Here is a 25,081-nt window from a genome sequence, read left to right on the forward strand (position 1 = left end):
AGAAAAAGGGAAATCTGGAAGTATTCAAATTTGATAAAACATTGGAAACAAAAGTTTCTTAAAAAGACAGAACTGGTGAAACCTTGAATTCACAGAATACGAACACACAAATATATGTATGCACACAGTCATAATCCTGATCTCTTCCCCTTCTCCATTTGTGGCAGAGAGAAGTATTTCCATTTAAGGAGCACGACAAAGCATCTTAACAAGAAGGCACCAGAAGAATGGCAACAGGTATTACTGTTAATTTCATATTAGTGTTAAGTATGAAAGACACTCACAATTCATCTGCCTAGACCATCTAGACAACCAATAGAAAAATACATACAGCTCTGAAAAAATGGAATATAATACAATACAATACAAATTAAATGAAATGAAAGGCACAACAGTGTCTGTACCCTGTTCTTCCTTTCTGGACATTTCATTTGATTGGAGCAACCTTGGCAGAGGGAGAAACAGGGACATTATCAGCATTAAAATGATCAAGAGTTTGTTAAAAATCTGCTTTATGTACCATAATTTAGAATTCCTTAGGAGATGCTTTTCCTTCTAGAGCTGCTTCACTTGACTCAACTGGCATACCTACTTACATACAACATCCACTGGAGTATTTCTTCCCACTGCATTGGGCTCAATGCCTTTACAACCCCAACCTGATACAGCAGTCAGCAGAGTGAATCCCAGTGTTCCTGTCAATCCCCGTTAAGTGACAGAAACACAGTACACAGAATTTGTACTGATGCCAGGATGGACTGTTCTGGTTTCTGAAGAGGGCACATCCAGACTTATTTTAGATCTCATCAGTGATGGTCACCTCGATTTCTGTAGTAAATTGTCAGTAATAAATATTGCCACATGTGATTTGGCTTGCATTTCTTAAACCTTTATTAGCAGGAAATTGTGATGGAGACATACATTTTAGAGACTCCTTTTTACTCAATACTGAAGAACACTTGGACAACTAGCTTCTGCTGGATATTTTGCCTTTTCTAGCTAAAGCAGAAAAAGATGAACGCCATTTCCTTCAGGACTGAAGTGTCTGAACAAATACATGAATTTCCTTTCAATTCAAGTGTCATTACAAAATCTATTCTAGCAGATTAAAAGTACGTCCAGAACAAATTTACCTCCTTTTGTCCAGGCAATAACGGGCTGGGGATAGCCTTGTGCTTCACAAGGGAAGTCAACAGTTTGTCCCTCAATCACTGTTTTGTCTTGAGGAGTGACAGTAAACTGAGGTAGAGCTACAGAAGAGAAAATAAACTGGTAAAAAAAAAAAAAAAAAAAAAAAAAAAACTGAAAAATATATGACTGTATGAAATTGCATACAATTTCCTGCATTATGTGAAAAGCTCATATTGGTGGGAAATGGGATGCTGGTGTTTTTACATTCTATTTAATGTAGAGCTGAGATTTAGGGTAATCCCTTATGCAATAGGAACATCCCCATCAATCACATTGTGCCCTGGTGTCAGTGAAGGTCTCTGGTATCTATTGCTGTATAAGATACACAGTAAGACTTAAAGACTGTAACATGGAGTGTTCCCTAGATTAAAAATACTTTCTTCTTTTTCTATCTTTCAAAAATTCCTCAGCTAAATTATGAAGAAAATGTAACATAGTCAAAATCCTCCTTAGCTGTTTTGTTTGTCTTTATTCAGAAGGAAAACAGTAAGTGGAGTGCAGGACAATTTCTGCATCATGACATTATCAGTGTGAGAAGGAATTTGTTCAGCTCTCAAAACACAATAATCCACTGGTGAATGATAAATGAACAAAACACATGGACAAGTTATTTTGTGTAGCTTTAAAAACTGAACTAATTTACAAAGCATTTGCAACCTGAACTGTTTGTCAGAGATCTTAATGTCTTAAAACAGAAATTAATTTAAATTGCTCAAAACATTTTGCAAATAAAAGTTCCAGCACTAAAATGTTTGCAAAAGAAATATTCTCCACATATATGCATAGAAGGTTTTTTGATACTTTGTCCTTAAAACACCTTATATTCTTACTACTGACATGCAATACCAAAGTTATTGTGGTCACAATTCATTAGGAATTCTCTGACTTTCACTTCGCAGAAACGCCTCAGCTGGTAGAGTGACTGTTTCCATGAAACTCAGAAAATGTGCCCACATTCACCTGGCTATCTACAAGGGAAAGGTACCATGGATCTATACTCGAAACTCCAGTCTAGTACTCCTGGTATAAATCCTAAACTCTAGGACTGCTACTTGTTACAGAAAAAAAGTACACAAACTGGAGATTGCATGTTTTATTCATACCAGCAAACTGGCAAAAAAATTAAAACATTGCATGTTTTATTCATACCAGCAAACAAAACTATAAGCATTTCAAAACACAAATGTTAACTTCAGTAAATAATCAATGGAATTTAACTTTCAGAATATTGTCTTACTCTGGGTGAAATATACAGCAACATTACTATGGTTATATAGTGTAATTAAAAGAAAAAATCCTTACGGTTTTAGTTTGGCTATGGCAATTCCAAAAAAAAAAAATTAATACTTGAAGTAATATACTCTTCATAATATGTTTTACAGCATGTCACTGCAAGTAATACTCACCTTGGACTATGATGTATGCAGTTGCATGGATATTATCTATGCTGTTAGTTGCAAAACAGGTATACTCTCCGCTGTCCTCCTGCTTCACATTTTGTATGTAAAGTCCTCCTGATGGAGTTATCGTGATGCGAGGGTCACTTGGTAAAGGGGTTCTGTCACCTTTGGTCCATGTAATTCGTGGCTGAGGGTGCCCAGTTGCACTGCACTCCAAGGTAACACTCTCTCCAACTAATACCTCTGTATTTTGTGGGTGAATCACAAAACTTGGCCTGGCTGTGAGAAAATAACAATGCCTAAATATGACTTTTAGCTGAGAGTACTAATTTGGCTGAATATTGCAATAGTTTGGGGAACCAAGTTGTTTTGGTTTTCTATTTTAATAATAGCTCTGTTCCAATGTACCTCTAATCTTGGTGCAAACTCTGCTTGCTTTAATCCTAATCTTTTTTCCTTACCCCCGCCCCCCCTTTAAAACAATTATTAATCATATCCTCATTTACTGATGTTTAGAGACGTAGACACTGAGACCCAGAAAACAATCTGGCTAAAAGGTGCTATGGGGTGCTCAAAAAGAAAGAAATTACTAAGTATTTTTTCCCAACGGCATGTATACATTTAAATGACATTTTAAGTTCGCCTGGTGGTGAGTATACAAACAAAATTTGTCAATGTCAAGAAGATACAAGAAGCAATACATCTTATTTTTAGCAATCTTATTAAGAAAACAATTCTCTTTAGAAATGCAAAATCCAGACTTTGTTTTTTTTTTTACCTGGTGATCCAAAGTATCTAAGAGTAACTTCCTGAGTTTTCACTTCTCCAGCCACATTTTTTGCCATGCACTGGTAAATGCCCTGGTCTGTTTCTTGAGTATTCTGAATCATTAAGGTGCCATCATCTAGCAAGTTTAGACGGGAATCTTCTTTCATACTGAGCTCATTACTGTGAAGAAAAGAATCTGCTGGAGTTAAACCTTTAAATCATGAGCACAGAAAACTGTAAAATAATAAAAACTTAAATATATTACCCAAAATATATGGGAAAAAAGTAAGCTTTACCGTGTTATGTAAAATAATAGAACTTTTAGTTTTCTCCTAAAGAGAAGAAGAGTACAAACAAAAAATGAATCGATTTTGCTTATGCAAGTATTACACCTTCAAAATGAAAAGCCAAAATATTTTTATGAGTAAAAGCTTATGGGGGAAAAAAAAAGACAAAATACCTGGTCTCATTCTCTTTTAAGAATACAAGCTGTTCTAACCAGTAAATTGATTTCAAATGTTTCCACTGGAAGTATACTAAGTTCAATACTCAAAATACATTCTACTAGAAGAGGAGTTAGTTGCTTAAATTTCTGGTGCCAAGGTCTCTCTGGATTTTTCAAGGAGCACTTGCGAACATGATTGTAATTTGCTTTGGCTTGAAATGTAAATTAAAATTAGCTCATTGTGCTATATCATGGGTACAACATTTCTGTGATACGATGTAAGTATATTTAGTGCATTTTATTGAAGGAAATGTTTCTCACTTCATCCCTCACATGATGAGGAAAGCACAGAAGTGGGATGAGGAGCCCACCCTTTGTGTACAAAATGTTGAGCAATTATTTATGCACCCCATCCCTCCCTGGTGGTCTAGTGGTTAGGATTCGGCGCTCTCACCGCCGCGGCCCGGGTTCGATTCCCGGTCAGGGAAAAGTTTTTTGATGGGCAGAGGCCAATGGGATGAAGTCCAATGTGGCTAAAAGCCAGGTCCTGCAATTTGTACACAACTACCCCATGCAATGCTACAGGCTTGAGGCAGACTGGCTGGAAAGCTGTGAAGAGGAAAAGGATCTGGGGGTGTTGGTTGATGCTTGCTTGAACATGAGCCAGCAGTGTGCCCAGGTGGCCAAAAAGGCCAACAGCATCCTGGCTTGTATCAGGAATAGTGTATCCAGCAGGACCGGGGAGGTGATCATCTCCCTGTACTCAGCTCTGGTGAGGCCGCACCTTGAGTACTTGTGTTCAGCTTTGGGCTCCTCAGTACAAGAAGGACATCGAGGTCCTGGAGCGTGTCCAGAGAAGGGCTACGAAGCTGGTGAAGGGCCTGGAACACAAGTCCTATGAGGAGTGGCTGATGGAATTGGGCTTGTTTAGACTGGGGAAGAGGAGGCTCAGGGGAGACCTTATTGCTCTCTACAACTACCTGAAAATAGTTGTGGGGAGCTGGGGGTTGGCCTCCTCTCACAGGTAACTAGTGATAGGACTAGAGGGAATGGCCTCCAGTTGTGCTAGGGGAGGTTCAGGTTGGAAATTAGGAGATATTTCTTCTCAGAAAGAGTGGCTAGAAATTGGAACAAGTTGCCCAGGGAGGTGGTGGAGTCTCTGGTCCCTGGTGGTGTTAAAGGAAAGGTTGGAAGTCGTGATTAGGGATGTGATTTAGTGGGTATTATTGGTGATAGGGTGATAGTTGGACCAGATGATCTTGGAGGTCTTTTCCAACCTTAATGATTCTGTGATTCTGTGTGATTGCTGATCTACTCAGCATTCAGCAATTGCTCAATAGGTTAATGCCTTTTGACTGATCTTGCCATATTCAACTACCTTGCAAAGAGTTTTCTCTCATTCATGCAGCCAGGAAACAAGCCAGAATCAATAATCCCACACCCCAAGCTCAAATTTCCTCTTAAAACTCTTTCATATGTGTATTCCGAATAAGTTTTCTTTGTTTATTATAAAAAGTACATAAGCCAAAGAAAATTTTAATGAAATAATTACACCATCCAAGTTTAAGGCTCTGTTCTTTGCATACTCCATAAATGCTCTACCCTTGCCTCACGCAGGGATCTTACTGAAATCAGCCTAAAGCTACAGAAACAGGACTCTATGTTGTTCCATTCTATCAACAACTAACAAACTAAAATGGTTCCCTTATTAATATATAACGTTAAAGAATTTGTTTTCCAGATCAAGTTCTTCATTTGTGTAAGAGAATTACTCAGCCAAAGTCTGATTAAGCTGGTGGTAAACTCACAAATAATGTGCCCGCTGTAAATTCAGGTCAGTTTTGGGGAGATGATGTGCTGCTGTGTGGCTAGTTCAGCTATGATGTGCGTGGCTCTGCTGGAGCAAGCTGGGATCTGCTTGCTCAAGCAGCCAGGGTGGCTCATTGGCTCCCAAGGGACACACATCCTTTATAGACCCTACCCTCCTAAACAAGGAGAAGCATTTGAGCAGGTTGCCCAATGAACTTGTGCCATCTCCAGCCTTGGTGGTTTTTAAGACCCAAATGATATAGCCCTGAGCAACCTGGGGTGTTCTTGTAGCTGTCCTTGCCTTGAGCAGAAGGCTGCACTAGAAATCTGCTGAGGTTCCCTCTAACCAGAATTACCCCAAATAATCCTGTGACATAGGCACTTGCCTGCCTTGGGACTGATATCCCCTTTTGTAGGATGAGCTACAGCTCAGATGAAAGTTTACTGCTTTGGAGGTGGGGTTCAAGGAAGCCTCTGAAATCTAACTCTTCTCCAGCTGGAGCCCTTTAAAAAAGCAGCTATCGCTCTGCCTCAAAATGTAATATAAACAGACCTAGGCAGCATATGCAAACACCAGCTAAGCCCACAAACCACATGTGTGACAACTCCTTGTTGGATTCTCTGGTACTTACATGTAAGTGATTTACAGTTTTACAGTTGTGAGCAACTTTGTATGTATAACTACAGTTGAAAAACTTACCAATAGTATTATATATAAGTAGTCATAAATTAGGACTTTCTAAAATCATCAGTTCTTAAGAGTTTAGAATTACTAATAAAACAGATCTGGGCCATTATTACTCCATATACTTCTTTTTATTATAATATGTTTCTGCTGTTACTATTCCATATGTTAGCATGTAATGTATATGGCCATGCACCCAGAAATGTACACACACACGGACAAACATACTTACATCAAGTTTCTCTATTCCTCTTTTAAACTTACTTGTTTCGAAGCCAGATAATTTCTGGTTTAGGATTGCCTTCAGCTCTGCAAGTGAAGTACACTGTATTCCCTGAGGTAACGTCCACATCCTGAGGCTCTGATGTAATTCTTGGCCTCTCTGTATCAAAAATAAAATGTATAAGGAATCCTTACTTGTTTCAACACTACTAAAGAATGGTAAATAAATATTTTTTTCTATATACCTTGTAGAAAAATATTTTCCACAAATGTTTTAAATTAAAATATTTATAAGCTTAATCAGGATTAAACAGAGTTTTCTTCATGTAAAAGTGACGGCTGCCTTTCTGACCTCCACTGTTTCCTAGGAACTTTTAGCAGACTGGAAATAGATTGTGCAAATTTGTATCAGGTTCTAAAGTAGCTGTTTTATTTATTTGAACAAAGGCTCAATTTGCTTATGAGGAACAAACTTTAAAGCAGCAAGCACAAGTGCCATTTAAAATAACTTCCTCTAGATTAGTATCAGTGCCTAACCTACCTCCTACAGAATAATTCGTCCAGCTTGCTTCCTGCAGTTTCCATATTCAGGCTGCTTAGATGTGCAGAGAGTTGGGAGGATGCCATGTGAATTATTCTCGCACCAAATCCCCTTTTACTATATTTTCCAAGAACACTGTAGACACTTATGATTATAATTCCCCTGATCAGAATTATACCCAACATATAAATAAAAGGTCAATTAGTTATTTTATATCTTCTGAGGCAAACACCCATTGCACGGTGGAAAACCTGCTTTATGGATTCAGAAAAGGAGAGGTGCTGAGGCCTGAGCCCTGGGGTGTCCATTAATCCTGCAGTGACAGAGGATTTCAGTGCCCATATAGGGCATATAACCCAATAAATACAGACGATTGTAAAAGAAATCCAGTGACCTAACCTAACAAAGTCAGCAAGAGTTTTAACAATGAATTCTCTGAAATTAGAAGCAATTATATTTGTTTTCATTCCTTCTCCTTTATGTAAAAGTGAATATGGGACACCGACAACTTTAACATAATACCAAAGACGCTAGTTGACAATCAAATCTGAAATATAAAAAGGAAAAATAAACTTCTTCTGGATAGTCACATTTAGTTTCTTAATGACAAACTCCAAACACATGTTTCATTATACTTGTTTCATTAAATATAGGCTCAGGGATAAAAATGACCAATTCTGTAGGAAGAAGACAAAAGACCGGGAAGGAACACAGAGAGAGTTCTGGAAATACTCAATATTAACCAGAAGTAGTCAGTGTTACCAAAGAGAACAGAAGAACAAATTCTAAGTCTGGGTGTGTTTAACACATTAAAGAAGTCAGCACGAAGTGGCAAACCCACCACAGTTAAGTTCCTCTGGTGTTATCGTGGCCACTGATCGTCCCTGGATCCTTCGTGGATACTCGCAGGTAGCGGCTGCCTGGGCATTTCCTGACTCCGCATACGTCTTCAGCAGCTCCGCTAGCCACAGGATTTCACAGTCGCAGTGAAGAGCGTTTGAATCCAAACGCCTGCATAAAACAAGAAGTGGCCACCGATCTTATTAGCAAGCTTGGGCTATTTACAGACAGAAGGCAATCTTGAATGCAGTTGGTGGTCACTCGCTTGTATGCATTCTGGCAGTCTTTATTACAAAAGTGCATATAATTTTTACTGCACGGGTAGAACTGTGTTCAACCTAGCAAGCATATGAACAAGACTTCTTTTCTAACTCCACATTCAGTGAAAAAAACTGAACTTATTCAGATGTTGTACAAACCTTCCTAAAATAAGCAGCATATACAATTCTCCCCCCATTTTTTTCCTGCTTAATACTTATTCATGCAAAAGGATCAGTTAACTTGACTTTTTTACAACTTTCCATTTTGTTGGTAATGTAACTGAGACAAAGACCCACAGTTTTATTTAAGTGCTAAGCTTAATAAGTTGCTCATTGAGTTCAGTTAGTAACCTCCTGCAACAGGAGCCTATAACAAGATCCATAAATTCTGTTGACTTTTTCTAGTTACTATGTGGGACATTGTGCTTTCTAGTGGAAGGCCCTGTAGGAAAAAAACAAAAAAAAACAAAAAAACCCACAAGTATGGTAATCTGTACCATTAAATATATGTACCATTAAATATGTAAACACTGGAATAAAAATTGCATGACAAAGTGACTTTAGTGTATATTTGGGGGTAGTTACCTTTTTGATTATTTTGACTAATATATTGACTAATATATTTTCACTATATTATAAATATATAATATATATTATAATATACATATATATATGTATTTATAATATATTTATAAATATATAATATATGTAATATTATATATATATAATATATATATATTTGTACTGTATAAATATATAAACATAAAGATTATATTATATTTAATAATATATTAGAAAAGCAATCAAAAGAAAATATCCAAATAATCAGATACATCATGTAAGGATAACCTAGTAAGACATAGACAAGAGGGTAAAAAGGAAGGAGCTGTTTTGTATATTATTTAGTCTACATAACAAAGTTCTGATAGTGAACAAGACCATACGTCTACACATAATTTGAAGACAGTAAACAAACAAAAGGAATTAGTCACTAGAGATGGCAGGATATGAAGCAATGGTCTCACTCTATGTAAGTAAACAACTGCAGCACTGTTTAGGAAAAATGATTTAATATTTAAAATACTTCCATAACAAAAAACCTTGTCAAAAAAGATAAACTTTGCAAGATGAGATACGCTATAATTAGATTATTCAAACTTTCTTTAGTTTGATAATAGTTCAATTTACTTACAGTCTCTTCATAGATTCTAAGTGACTAAATGTTCCAGGAATCAAATGAGCTATTCTGTTGTTATGCAAAAATCTGTCAAAAAAAAAACAAAGAAATATGCATGTAATAATTCAGATTTTGACATGTACACATTTTATTTATATTATTCTTAAAGTTAATTAATGGAAAATAATTTTAGAATTTTTTTAAAAACCTTTTCCAGCAATTCACTGACTGCTAATTTTTACCTAATTTCTAAGGTATATTTGTTGATCCCATATGGGAGAAAAGAAGCCATAGAATGATAAAACAACTAAAAAACTAATATGGAGTTCAAAAGCATTCAAATGAGCAACTCAAAAAAAAAAAAAAAAAAAAAGTCATTCTGCTAAGGTAAGCCTGAAAAGATTTTATTGGAAAAAAGTTACTTAACAGTTAAAATAAAATTTTTAGCCTAGAAATAATTTACAGGATGATAAGAACATTATTTTCTGATTTTGAACATTTGATTTTATTCAAAGAAGCAAGGTGACTCTTCTGCATCTTACCCCAAGGTAAACAAACTTACAGCCTTTCAAGTTTTGGAAGATGGGTAAAGGACTCAGGTTCCAACGTTTCTATTTGATTAAAGTGCAGATACCTGAAAATATGTCAAATAAAAAGAAAAATGCTGAAACAGTTTCCTTAACAAAGGCAAAATATTATAAAGCATTTTGCTACTGTTTACATGTTTTACACATCTAAATGATGACCATGATGCAGTGGCCTAACCTTCTTTTGATATCACCTGAACTCTGTACTAGAAAATGAAAAATACAGGAAGACACTAGCAAGAAAGTTTAAACACTGCTATATATCATGTGTGTGTGTGCACATATACTTGCAAAAAAACTGTCTGATGACTTTTACTTTGGAGATTTTGGAGATACTACTTTGAGCACTCTTTTGCAAAGTCTGGTATGCATGACTATGCATCCTTGCATATATGAAGAAAATAGTATTTTAATAGGGAAATGTTGCATATTCTTTTTAAAGATATTTACAGTTTCCAGTAGAATAATGTATAAATTTCAATAATAAAGAATACATTGAAAATTTCAAGATGGTGAGAATGCTATGAATTTAAAGCATTTAAAGCTACTAGGTCTCTCAACAGCTCAAAAGACAAAAAAAATAAATAAATAAATCATAGCATAAAACCTGAATCAGTCCTAGAGAAAGGGTTCCTAGCAACTAGTGTACAATTAACCACCACAGCTGTGCTCTGGTTGATGCTCTGTTGATGCTCATGTAAGCTCTTAATATTATACAGCAATCAATACATACAGCTATTAATCCGATAACATGGAAAGAGTTTAATGGAATGGGGTAATCAACCAGATTATTAACCTGCAACTGGTATGGCAAAAAGGACTTCAAAGGCAGGCTCATACCAGTCCTGGCTGTGAGGACTGAGCTGTGTAGATACCCCACAGCTTTGCAGAGGAGAGAACAAAAATGAATTGATGGAATTGTGAGAATTATTTATAGACTTCGGATCCTTATTATAACCAAATGTATCCTCTAAAAGTTTCCTGTCTGACTGCTACCTCTGACAAACTTGGAACATCTGGAGAGATTGTATACGTAGCAATCACCATTGGCTAAAGAATGATAAAGCCCATCACTTCAAAACAGAGAGAAAATCTCAGACCACCCAATCTTCTGAAAAATAAATAAATAAACAATCCCACAGCACAAAAAGTAGGAAGAAGGCGGCCATGGGAGCTCCCTTGTACTGCTCTGCTCCCTGACCTGAGCTGCACGGCTGCACAGTGCAAGGCCCAGAGGAGATGGCCGTGGATGCTCTCGTTCCGGCACAGGCTGGAAGACGCGTGGCGTGCTGACGCCAGGCACGTGCCTGGCAGCCTCCCAGCTCCCTGCCAGCAGCACGGCCAGAGCACAAGCCAGTGAGCGATGCCAGGCAGCAGTGAATGGGGATGGCAGGAAAAATAAAATAAAAAAGCCAATAAAGCGGCACGGATGTGATCAGACACATCGGAGTGTCAAGCCTGCTTACTGCCAGTGCAACGTGTGGCCACGGATCATCAACAGATTTTGATCATGTTTGCATAAAGAAACAAGAAATGTGTAATCATGCTGTGCCTGCCAGTCTTCAGCTCCGTTTTGAAAATACTGGCCAGCTTCATCTAAATTAAAAAGACAGACATCTCAAAGGCAGCGACCTCCTGCAAACTTCATTCAAGTCAAGAGTGGAGAGAAGAGTGACCCTGGCTAGTTCCAGTCCTGCAGAAAGGCTGATGGGACAGGGACGGTGCCTAAGCCTCAAGGCACTGCTCTCCCACCTCCACCGCACCAGCAGCTCACAGCTAGACAGCAGCAGGAATTGTGGCTTCTTCTAAAGCAGCTTTGCTTTTGGATAAAAAAAAAAAAAAAAAAAAAATATTCCAGGCACCATTTTTTTCCTGTACAGAGAGCAGGGTGTTTTTTTTTGTTTGTTTGTTTGTTTTTGTTCGTTTGTTTGTTTTTTTTTGTGTGTTTTGTTTTGTTTTTTTTTTTTCTTTTTTTCCCCCCTGTTTTAACATAGTTAATTGTCTTTGCATTTTTATCATTCAAGTATCTCTTGTATTTCTTTGGCGCTAACAAAGCAAGATTTGTATGCATGAGCAATACCTCTAACTAGAACTAACTAATAAAGGTGGGGAAAACAGGCACACTGAAGCACCAGTGAAGTACCTTCCCCAGGTCTACAAATCAGAAGTGATATTAGCAAAGACAGAAAAAGAGAGGGCACCTCTCTCAGACTGTTTAAGTGACACATATTTAATTAAACCCAAAGCAACACCTCCTAACTGCTGTTCAGTATTCCAGTCAACAATAATTAAAGATGTAAAGGATAGCTTTTGTGCATGAAAACTCATTTATTTTTTCCAACCAAATTAATCAGTTTAATTAAAACAATACCTCTGTTACAAACCTTGCCTTGTTTATACCCTCAGATCATCACAGATACAATTGCAGTGATCAAGGCACTGGAACACATTGTAACCGTCAACTTTACCTCATCAGAAACCATGCTGACTGCAGTAGCACAAAAATCAAATAATGAAGCTCAGCTAGGGAATGCTCTGAACTGCTTATATGCCTACTTAAGCAGGGCTTTGCAAGCTTTTAAAGGTCTCAGCCTTTTTTGAGGTCTCAGGCTATTTATGAACAGAATGAGGTGTTAAGTATGTAGACAACAAATGTAACTGCAAAAAAATAGTGGCAGAAACTAGACTGTATTATAGGTCACACATTATAAGTACAATAAAAAAGAAAAAAAAAATCCTGGCTGCATGATCTACTCTTAACTCACATTTTATCATTTAGTTTACTTACATTCTTTTTTTGTATGAACCACAGTAATGCTTTTTTTTTTTTTTAATGGATTTTATTTTTTAATTAATATAAGAATTTCTTGGGACTGGAAATTCATCCAGAATGTAATCATATTCAAGAAATAATCTCACATTGTCATGTCTTTATAGACATCTTTTATATTCAAAGTGTAACAAGCACTTGAAAAAAAAGCAGTATGATGGAATGAATTTGGTATTAAAATGCTTTCATACTGCAAATTAAAAGAAAAAGCATGCAAGACTAGTTTTTAAAGATTTTTGTGTTTTCCTTTTTTTTTTTTTTTAATTCTGAATTTGTTATCAAGTAGGAAACAGAAGGAAAGGAAATATTTAAAGAAAAAAAAAAAAAGAAACACCTAGAGGAAAATAAAGATTTGATCAAATAAGCACAGCACAGATTTTTTTTTTTTTTCTTTGTTATCATTAACCTTGGAGGATGAACTGTACTTTAAATTCAATATTGGTGGCATTTCTCTTCTTCCATAGGAGTAAATTTCAGATCCTATCTTCCTTCATAATATTATTGTAGAGGATTACTTTTACCATATATGCCAACTGTTCATTTCCAATAGTATAGCCACTTCTTTGGAAAGTACTTAAAACTCATCAGTAACATATCAATTATGTTCTAAATAAACAGCTTGTTTGCCATTTTGATTATTTGAAAGAGAATGAACAAACAGATTTTCTTGCCCCTCTCAGGCATATGACAAGAATTAACAGCTTAAACCACAAGGACAGAGATTCAGATTAGACATTACAATAATGGTATAAAGTACTCAAACAGAATGCTTAAGGAGATTATTGAATCTGTTACTTAAAGACATTCAAAATAAGGCAAGAATCCAGCCATTTACAATGCATGACCCCAGCTAATCTTATTGTAGAATAATAGTTACTGTACTTCACATAACCCTCTCTCAAATTATTTTATTTTACTTTATTTATCTCGTTTTCCCTACCATAAGCATTTTAGCAGTACATCAAGACATTAATCAAGCTCCACTGTGTTAAATCTACATAAAACCTCACGTTTATGCAACAAGCAGGAACTCGTTGTAATATAAAACTTTTAAAAAATCATAGCGGCTTTTGACACCAACTGAAAATTGAATTGAGGGAAATACATAAAATAAATAGAAGAAGCTGCATCACTGCATGTAAGATAACAATTTTATATGTTAATTTCCCCAAAGACATGTATATATGAATACAATCTGCAGCATAATTCTAGCAACATCTTACAAAGAACAAAAATAGTATGTTAATGTGAAAGTTAAAAGAAAATGAGAAATTAATATTCCACTAAGAATAAACATTTAAATAATTCTGTGAATATCTGGGACTCCCACTAGCTGAGGACTGCAGAGAAAGCATGTTGTATCATGAAAATGTCTTAAATGAGATATTGAAAGTATAGCAGGAAAGCCAACTAACAAGTACATGCATTTGGGAACAGACTGAACTTAGAGCTCAAATTTACAATCCAATACCAAAAACTCGTAACCTCCCAAGGCAGGTATTTGTGACGTTTCAGGTGGGAATCAGTGGTCTATGACTAGAGGTCTATGCACTAGTGATGTAGGCATAGAGAGGCAGCTTTGGTTTCCTTTCAGGCACCCTGGCTGACTTCATTCTGCTGCTCCAAAAAATACAGATTTCCTGCAAGTTTATGTCATATTTTTCAGACCCAAACATACATCCTGCAGGTTGAGAAGGGTCTAAACTGGTCCTAAGTAATCACTTTTAAACAAATGTCTTTCTCCCTCCACACTCTGCAATGGCTGAAGAGTTAGGCAACCAAATATGCATGGCTCAAGTTCTCAGTGTGTTCAAGCACCCAAAAAAATGCCAAGTGTTCTCAAAATTTATTCTACCACAAGTGAATTTCAAGGTCTGATTCAAAGATCTTATTGTCCTGGCAGAAATTTCCAAGGAAAAAGATATTTCTACTACATCAGCAGCAAAGAATTCTGTCGTGGAGGTTTAGTGGGATACTGCCAGCAGCAGTATTTGCGGCCGCTTTTCTTTTTCTTCCCTTATACATGCAACAGTCCTCTTAAATCAAACTGTACATACAGTTTCTCTCCAGTATTACTACTGAAGAATGAAAAAAAAAGTATAATTATATTAATTAAAAAAAATCAACGGTCAGTTTCATTCTGTTTCATTGGAGCACAGGAAATTACTGTGAAACAAGTGTGTTCTCCTGAGGTGTGGAGCCACAACCTCTCCTCTGAGAACCTGAGCAAGAAAGGAAAAGAACGTTTGGCTGAGCCAGTGCATGCAGGTTGCAAAATGTCTTTTGACATTTTTTGTGCAGGTCACAGTAGCCTGCAACTTGGAAATGTCATACTGAAGAACTGACACAGTCCCAAGGTGAAGCTGGAGAAATTGGGAAGGTGTTGTTTGGTCTTGTGAACACAGTATCTTTCCAAAGATAATGTGATAAAGCAGATCTTGTACAGCCAGGACCTATTTACGAGACTCTAACTTTGTTTAAAATTTGATTTTATGTAGAGTAACATTGAAGTGATTCAATAAATATACCTCAGTGTTTAAAATTCTACACAGAAAACAAGAATTGCTATTAGCATGCAACTAAGCCCTACCAGTTGCTGTCAATATGCTGTAGTAATCATTTCTAGAGCAGGAGGAAGAGGAAGAGAAAGGCGTTAAGGGAACAAATGACATTTATATATGTTTTATAATCATCACTTTTGTTTTGTGCAGATGCTCTTCCTTCAAAAGGCATCAACTGCCTTCTAAAATGAGCTTCCATGATTTGTACACCATCTGAAGTATTATTTTACACACTATGTCCACTAACGTCTGTTAGAGGTTTATACTACGAAGGAAACTGGTACATATCATAGTAGAAGAGATTTTCAGCCCCCAAAATTCACGTGCTACAAGACTCGTCAGTTTAGAATTGTTATTTGGCAGTCGGATTCTGAAATAGCGATGCATTTCTGTCTCCTTCTGTTTTTCTAAACATTACCATCATGCATACTAATGCTTTCTGTTTATAAAACAAAACATAGTTAAACCTAACAGAACCAATACAGTCAGTTCTTGTAATGCTACTGCCTGCATTTTCATTTTCAGCAGAGATTTATCTTCAGTCATTATAGAGGAAAAAGTGTAAGACTAATCAAGCTAGAAGACAAAGATTACTGAAACAACTGCATTACAAACAATGAACTTTCTTACTTTCTAAACATCTGTATATGGCAATCATTAACATGTATCAATAATAGTAAGGTCTTAATTTTAAAATCTCTAATTGTTTATAAAATACAACAATACTGAGATAAACTTCAATAGACCAATTCAGCTTTAGTTACAGTAAAAAACAAAGTAACTGCTGTAGTCAAAGGAATTGCAATGTTAAAAAACCTACAGAAATGAAATGAAAATTTTTCTCTAAGCAATACACATTAGTTTTCAACATTTTCCACAATTGTGCTCTTTCTTTGTCAAAGCTATTTCATAATGTATAGGGACACAGGGAATGCAAATCCCCCAAAAAAAAAAAAAAAAAAAAAAAAAAAGACAAACACAGAAATGAGGAATTTGACACAGAGATCAATTTTGTTTTTCCACATGTCCACATGCAGGTGATTACGGGGCTCTCTGACTAACAACCCATTGAAGGCAGACATGCAAAGCATGCAGGCAGGATGTATGGATCAGAACGTGCACTTTTCCTCTGCAGGGGAACCATGGAGATGACAGCACAGAAGAGAAAAGGCACTTACAGTTGTTCTAGAGAGGCAAGTCCTTTAAATGCTTGCCTGTCAATTGACTGGATTTCATTCTTGTACAAATAGCTGAAACAAGAAACAATCAGTAATATTAGTACACAAACAAGAGCTACATGAAGGTGGAAAAGAAGAATTAAGTTGACACATGAAGACAGTTTTTCCACTACATATTAGGAAAAAAAATACAAAACAAAAACTAAACACATACACATAAAAATACTTTGTCCTTGAGAATTCATCCCAAATGTTTGCCAGGAAAAACAAAAGTCTGGGGCCTTGTAGGCTGTCACCCACATGGTCTTTGGCTTCCCAGTTCTCACTGTTATTACTTACTGCTTCTTTGCCCCTCAGTTTCTTGGTAGGCTTGCCAAAAGTCAAAATAAATTAAATTTAATGGGGCAGAATTGCATCAGGCTGCCTTTTCCAAAACACACCAGGGTTGCCACTGGCCTCTTGTTTTCTTTAAAACATTTCATATGAGTACTGGTACAAATATTCATGTTATGATGGAATTTGTCTTTTGACTCAATTTAGAGAACAGTGAGAATTTCGATAACTCCATCTGTGTCACCTTTTGAATAATTACAAAAGAAAAAAGTACAATTCAGAAGATTGCTATTGCATCAATAAAACAGGATTGCATATTTGTTTTATCATTTATAAAAGATGGACTTTAGGTTGCCATTGATAATATAAACAGAATAAACATATGCAGAGTACCAGTATGTTCACAAGTGATATCCATAATTTTTCCACAGAAAAAGTCCACTGGTTCTGGATGGATCAGTGTATGTGCTGAAGTTCATTAAGCTTTTAACATTAAGGACAGATGGTTTAGCGAATATGTTTGAGAAAAATCACACAGTTTAGCTGATAACTTCAGTTTCTGCATGGGGAGTTTCTGCCACTCTCTTTTTGTGTTAGGTTAAGAACAGGTTCTCAGTAAGAACTTCCTCACAATTCAAACAAATGGTTTGAAATTGAGTTAATCAGGCATGGATGTCTATGAAAAAGGGATGACGAGACTTGGTACCACAAATGGCTTTATTAGCTTTATTAGTAGTGTGTTTGGCTTTTCTATTGTTTGGCTTTTGGTTACTTACTAGAAACACCGAAAACTTCTTTGGAACTAGATGATCTTTAAGGTCCCTTCCAACTCAGGCCATTCTATGATTAAAGCAACAGATAAAATACTTGCCCTGCTGGAGCTGGTGACAGCTTTTACACCGACTTGAAGGCCAAAACTTTACAATAGTCCTTAACAAGAAATAAAGTTGTAGGCATCTGATGGTACCTCAAGACAACTTTGGGGGATGATATAGTGTCTTTCCCTTGAGTCTTAAGTTTTCCACTTGACAAGGTCTGAACACAATAATAAATCAATAGTCCTCAAGAATTCAAGAGTTCTCCATTACCATAGACATGCACCTTAACAAAAAAAGTACAGCTCCTCCAATGACAGAATAACTATCAAGCAAAAAATTGTGAGGTTTTAAAAATGTCCAAAATTCAGAACAAATTAAACCAGAAAAAATAATACCATCAACTGAAATGCCTATAAAAAATAAAAAATAATTTGAAAAGAAAGAGAATAAGTGTATCAGGCTTATTTTGGATGTGGGATTAGTTTTTCTTCTATTTGGGAAAAAAAAAAAAAATGCAGAGAAACTAAACCAAAAATCTTTCATAACCTTTCATTCAAATGTGTGTTTAGACTAGTGTGAGATTTACCAACTCATCTGAGTGTCAGTAATATTGCATAGTCATTATGATTTTGTATCTGTTTAATTTTCCTGTCTATTCAATATTAAATTCCTACCTTTTTCTCCAGTGAGTATTTTAAATACACAATTTCTTCTCACCGATTAGAAAATTTCAATGACTGAACAGCCGAAGTGCTATTTACCGTTCATAATACACTCTGTCTAGCAGTTTGGAAATTCCTTATTCCTCTGAGTCCTAAACTTCTGATCAGAAACAGGAACAAGACTTATTTTAGATGCCTTGACATCTTAAGGCATCTTGACATTTGCATTTTGCATTTGAATTTGACAAATTTTATTCAAGAAATAGAATGAAACTGAATCCCTCCCCCCCCCCAAAACAAAACAAAACAAAACAAAACAAAAAAAAACTTTTATTAGAATCACTGCTGCAATTTTTATTTATTTTTCTGGAGACCAAGTAAGGCAGAGTGAAGAATAAGGGGCAGTTAGTGAAAGACTGAGAAAATGGCTTTGCAGTTTTTCAGACATTTAGCACCACAGTGTCGGGAACTTTTTTGTCCACATTTGGAGCTCTTACCAAGCCCTAGTGGTGGGACTTTATTCAGGATTCAGCTTTAAACTACATTTTTTTTCCATGTTGATCAGAAAACCCTCAAATTCAGGACGGTCAACTGACCTCAGTCCAGCATGTTCCCCAACCACAGAGAAACCTCAGCAACACCAAGGCTACAAAAAAGTATCTATGTCCTGTGACATACAATAACCACACTTTGATTTAGTTGTGTATATGTTTCCCTGAAAGTATTAACAGAAAGACAAAAAATAGACTAACCTAATGAGGAAATGAGGAGAGAGGTGGCAGAAAACAAAATGCAACTCAAAAAATATTTGTCTTTCTAAAATGCTGCTTTGTCTAAGCAGGAAACTTTGCAAACATTGCACTAATTTTAATTCAAAAATAAAATAAAATAAAATAAAATGTATTATTATTATTTTTTTATCACACTAGCAGAAAAGTGATCTAAAGTAATATTAGGCACAAAGTCATTTATTATTTGATTTACCTAAAAGATTGACTAATACAACTAAATCATTGGAGTTCTTTAGAGGATGAACAAACAGTGAATTAAGATGACAAGGGAATATCTTCTATATGGATATTAAATTATTTTCTGGCAATTACTAGTATTTTCAGAAGGGTTCACAAAAAAATAGCTCTTTACAGAAATTCAAACAAGGCTGATAGTGGCTAATTACTGGTCATAGACTTGGGAAATGAACAAACAAATAGGTAATCAGTTATCAAAAAATTAGAAAAAAAAATAGTGCTTTTGTTTGTTTGTTTAAATCTGTTAGATTTATGAGAAAAAAATATTTTTTATGGACTATCTAAAAAGTCATGTCAGCATGAAATGCAGAGAAATGAGATCACAAATAACAGGAGGTGTTGAAGAGAAAAAGTACACGACCGTGACAGCAAAAATGGCAGAAGGCACAGAAGCACATGTGACGTAGTGTGATTTTGGGAAGGGTGAGGTAAGCGAATCTGCAGTTTGGCAATCCTACAATGGATCTTCTATTTTGCACTATTGCTTCATTCACCAAACGCAAAACAAATCTCACTGCATGTTCCCTCTTGGTATTTCCAAAACTGATATGTTCCATGCAGTCTCAACTCCCATTTACTATTTGCATAGTGCAACTTTGTCATGTCTGATTTCTGACCTTTTCATTTTTTATTAAATGAACATGCCTCAACATTGTTGCCAAAATAGTTTTTATTCTCCATTTTTATTTTTGAAACTGTCCCCCATGATATCCTTATCTCTAAATTGGAGAGACATGGACTTGACAGATGGACCACTACGTGGGTAAGAAATTGGCTGGATGGTCAAGTCAAAGAGTTGTGGTCAACAGCTTAGTGTCCAGGTGGAGATCAGTGAGGAGTGGTGTTCCTCGGGGGTTAGTACTGGAACAGATGCTGTTTAACATATTTGTCAGTGACATTGACAGTGAAATTGAGTGCACCCTCAGCAAGTTTACTGATGACACCAAACTGTCAACGTGCTGGAGGGAAGGGATGACATCCAGAGGGACCTGGACAGGCTTGAGAGGTGGGCCTGTGCAAACTTCATGAGGTTCAACAAGGCCAAGTGCAAGGTCCTGCATCTGGACTGGGCAAATCCCAAGCACAAATACAACTTGAGAATGGACTGAGAACAGCCCGGATGAGAAGGACCTGGGGATGTTGACTGATGAGAAGCTCAACATGAGCCAGCAGCGTGTGCTTGCAGCCCAGAAATCCAAGTGTATCCTGGGCTACATCAAAAGAACTGTGGCCAGCAGGGTGAGAGAGGTGATTCCCCCCCCCACACTCTGCTCTTGGAGTCCTGCACCCAGCTCTGGGACCTCCAGCATAAGAAGGACAAGGAAGTATTAGGAGTCTGGAGAAGGGCCACAAAGATGATTAGACAGCTGGAGAACCTCTCCTATGAAGAAGGGCTGAGGGAGTTGGGGTTTTTCAGGGGAAGGGAAGGCTTGGGGGAGGCCTTATAGTGGCCTTCCAGTCCTTAAGTGAGGCCTACAGGAAAGCTGGGGAGGGGCTCTTTTTCAGGGATTGTAGTGATAGGACAAGGGGTAATGGTTCTAAACTAAAAGAGGGTAGTTTTAGATTAGATAATTAGGAAGAAATCCTTTACTGTGAGGGTGGTGAGACACTGGAACAGGTTGCCCAGAGGAGCTGTGGATGCCCCATCCCTGGAAGTGTTCAAGGCCAGGTTGGATAGGGCTTTGAGCAGCCTGGTCTAGTGTTCAAGGTGTCTATGCCCATAGCAGAGGGTTGGAACCAAGTGATCTTTAAGGTCCTTTCCAACTCAAACCATTCTATGATTCTATGATTTCTATCACTTCCTTCACACTAGCTTCTAGTTTACTGCTCAGTAAAATACATTCTCTTTACCTGAAAAGTTCTTTGTAATTGCTAACCTATATTTTACATTTTTCCATATCTCCTCCCCAAATCATTTCCTTTTTTTGTCTTAACCTCACTCTTACCACTACTGATTGCAGATCTTCTAACATCTCATACGTCAAAAGCATATTCCTTTAATTCCCAATTGTCCCCTGTCTTGGAGAATAAGCTGTTGACTTTCAGGATCATGAAGGATCTTACACAGTTTCCATAAACCTGCCTATAGCTATGTTAAAAGGCTGGGTAATTTTTCTTTCTCCTCTTCCAATAATAACTAACTCAGTTAACTGAATAAGCATAAAGTTGTTCAGTAAACTGAACAAGTCAGAGGAAGTCAATTAAATATATTCAGTGTACCGTATACATCATGGAACAACATGCTTGTATATGTAGCAGCAACAAATTACAAACATTACCAATTGTTTTGCTCATATTAATACAACTTTATAGAAGTTTATTTTATACAGTAGTGTTTACATTGTCCTTTGCAGAAGGGGGAATGAAAACATTATACAGAATTACTAAAGTGCAGAAAAAAACTATATTATGGATGAGGTCCAAGCTAATAATGCTTTTTTCATTCTTTCTAAGGAACCAGATTGCCAATACTAAGGTAAATGAAATAAGAATGGCAGAAAGGCAGAAACAAACCTCTTGGTTTCATAGCAAAACAAGGATAATGACATATATTACTTTCCAACTTCGTGTATATGGATTCAGACAAATTATTACCACAAACAGCACAGCAAGATCATGAAAAACTTAGGCTTATAGAACTTCAGAACATGTTTATATAACTGTAAAAAATTCAAGTACATCAAGAAAAAGAAAGCAAATAATCCTAAAAAAATAAGCATCCAAAATCGTATGTAAATAGTTTTGTTTTTATAATTTAAAGACCAACTTTTACAATTTTTTCTTCAGACAGATAATTCTGAAAATAGGCACACCTCATAAAGCTATAAGCTCAGTTTTAGAAATGAATAGTACAAAAAAGCAGTTGACAATTCTGAGGCTTATTTGAGATTTCCTTGGAAAAGTTTTGTCTGAAAGCTAAAACTGATCTGCAGTAAACACACAGGAATGGGCCCTGATGTCTCTTATAGATTGGCTTACTAAATTTTTATTATATATGCTGTATTATGTTTTATACTTGCATATTTTATATAGCAGTATATATTTGCAACTATTTTATACATACTTATATAAATGTATGTAAGTGTTAATAAATATATTTCACTAAATCAAAACCATTGAGAAATGACAGACTTTTTAGAGCCTGTGAAGCCCAAATTTTCAAAACCATCTGCCACCCAGTACTTCAGTTCTCATAAAGACACATGTAACACCATGGGCTAATAATATCATTTTATGAAATAGAAGAATACAAGTTGTGTTCTTATACAAATATTCATAGGATCATGCTACCCAAACCCACAATTATTCTGGATGATTTGGCTACATAATATTAGATTCCAAACAATATTATAACTTTGTGGAAATAATATAGTCTCTCCCCCTAATTTCTACTTCAGTTGATTGTATTGGGAAAAAGTCTGTTTTGTTTCCTTTGTTCCATAGAATACACTTAGCATGTGCTTACTCAACTGAACTTTTCACAGCTAAACTGTATTCATTTCGTACATTTGAGCCTTCTGTGCTGATATCTGTTCAGTACCAGCACTTTTATAATGCTACAGCTGTACAGTCCATTTATATCACAGCCAACAAAATAGGCAAAAACATACTCTTAAAGTCTATTTTTTAAAAATGGGCAATGATTTAAAGAAGAGCTCACTGTAATTCAGTGAACTACCACATTTAACTTTGTTTTCAAATCTTACAGTGAAGAGGAAGAGAAGAAATCTTCCTCTTAGCAATGTAGGTATCATTTAATACACAGTATTATAAGTATATGAAATCAAGCATATTATAATATAGTTAACTCTTTTCAGTCTTTTATTAAACTGAATGGAGAGCATAGTTCAGTTTTATCTCAGATTTACTACAGCTTTGCAAAAACAAGCATGTGAAAATAATGAACTAGTTTGAACAGATTATTCTAATAATTAGAACAGCTACTTCTGCATAGCTGCTGGCTATGGAAAGAAACCTAGACATCCTGAATTAGGAGACTTTAAGTACTCCACTACTAGATAATTTGTATCTCAACTTACAAAGCACCAGATTCACCACACAAACATGTCTTGTAAAAATAACGGATCATCATGAACTTTAGTAATTTATTAGGGATGCTCTGTTCAATATCCTCTTTCCTCCATTTCTATGGAGAGTACACAGGTTTATTGCTGCAAGACAACACATATAAAAATGAGACCAGGAAATCTGGGGTGCTCTTTGCTTATCTGGATAATTAATACACTTGATAAGTCTGTTAAAATAATTTATTTATTTAATATTTTATTCTCAAAATAAACAGGTTGCCTGAAGACATAAACCTTGTGGTCAATCATATAGGTAGTTTTTCATTTTGTTTGACTTTTCTCTTATTTCTAAGTTACATATAGTTAATAGCAACTAGTAAGTCTTTCAAAATCTACTGCATACAAACAGATGTTGAAGTCTAGAAAATTTCAAATCACCTACTTACAGAAATGGGTTCACAGTTGTCCCTGCCCCATAAGTTAATTTCACTAATTTTCAAAGCAGTTTATCACCTTAGATAGTAAATCAGATTAAAACTCAATATCAGATTAAAACGCTTCCCAATAAAGAAGTTCAGTTATGTATTGATACAAAAAAGTGATATTCATTTAACTTACAGATATTTCAGATTTTCAAGGTCTCCAAATGCCCCACTAGGTATTCTTTTAATTTGATTGTTGTTTAGAAGCCTATGAAAAGAAATAAAGAAAAAAATATTTTAGCATACAAGAACGGTATGAAAAAATGTGTAATGGTGTAAATGTAGCATGAAAACGTAAAAGAAATAACAAAACAAAAGACTTTTTTGCTAACAGTAACTGCTAGAAGAAAAACTGCTAAGTGTTTACAAATCCTCAGTCACTGCCTTGCAAGAGAAAAGTCTGGACAAAATAAAGAAAAAAAATCTAAAAACTGAAATAACATTCCTTAGATGAAGGAAAATAAAATCCTGGTGCCACAATTACACAGAGGGCTGAATTTGATAAAATTGACATTATCAAAGAATTGTCATTAGCAGGTGCATTTAAGTGACTTTCCCTGAATATTTCTTACTATTCTTCTATGTACTAAGGTCTTCACATCACACACGAACACAACTGTCTGCATTCACAAATGTGCAATCACCTATCAGAAACATGCTTGCAGCCATTTCAAAAGTGATGTTTGAAGGAAATACAAAGGAAATACTAAGTAAAAAAAAAAAAAAAACTATAATGCCCATATAGTGTTATGGATGTGTAAAAAATGTTACAAAACATGGTCTTCTCTTTACATACATACACAGTAACCGAGATCTCAAAAGGAAGCTCAGTAGGAATAAAACTTTCCAAATTCTGCCATCCTGGCTGGTATTAGAATAAGAAAGTTCAAAACATTAGAAACAGAGCTTATCAAATATTTTTTAACTGCAACACATTTGAACACCTGAACCTTTGAACAGCTTTGTTGTGACTACATATTACATCATATGTGATATTACAACTAAAATATTTATGACAATTTAGAAACAATGATATAGTAAAGTTGTGTGGTGTTTTTTTTTTTTTTTTGTATTTGCAATTAAAGAATGTTTTAATGTTAATAAAATATTAGGATGCAAATACTTTCCTTTTTTATTTTAACAGACATATGCCTGGTGTTGCTTTCAAATACTTTGGACTTAAACGTTATTTCCCTCACCTGTGTAAATACTACAGCTGAAATTTGTTAGACTACT

General features: G+C 35.8%; 1 protein-coding gene across 2 annotated transcripts in view; it reads right to left on the reverse strand.

Annotated features, from left to right (window-relative positions):
* PXDN (peroxidasin) overlaps nt 1-25,081 on the reverse strand; it is an 82,373-nt gene that overhangs the window by 31,683 nt on the left and 25,609 nt on the right. The window contains exons 3-11 of one of the 2 annotated variants that reach the window (XM_082757301.1): nt 23,982-24,053; nt 16,495-16,566; nt 9,901-9,972; nt 9,354-9,425; nt 7,903-8,072; nt 6,563-6,680; nt 3,370-3,539; nt 2,598-2,870; nt 1,134-1,250 (exon numbers count right to left, since the gene is read on the reverse strand). In XM_082757301.1, the coding sequence (XP_082613427.1) occupies nt 1,134-1,250; nt 2,598-2,870; nt 3,370-3,539; nt 6,563-6,680; nt 7,903-8,072; nt 9,354-9,425; nt 9,901-9,972; nt 16,495-16,566; nt 23,982-24,053 (1,136 nt within the window). The remainder of the gene's footprint in view (nt 1-1,133; nt 1,251-2,597; nt 2,871-3,369; nt 3,540-6,562; nt 6,681-7,902; nt 8,073-9,353; nt 9,426-9,900; nt 9,973-16,494; nt 16,567-23,981; nt 24,054-25,081) is intronic. The other variant, XM_082757302.1, reaches the window with a different exon arrangement.

This window comes from Aythya marila (assembly GCF_965140915.1).
Source record: "Aythya marila genome assembly, chromosome: 3".
Classification (NCBI taxonomy): Eukaryota; Metazoa; Chordata; class Aves; order Anseriformes; family Anatidae; genus Aythya; species Aythya marila.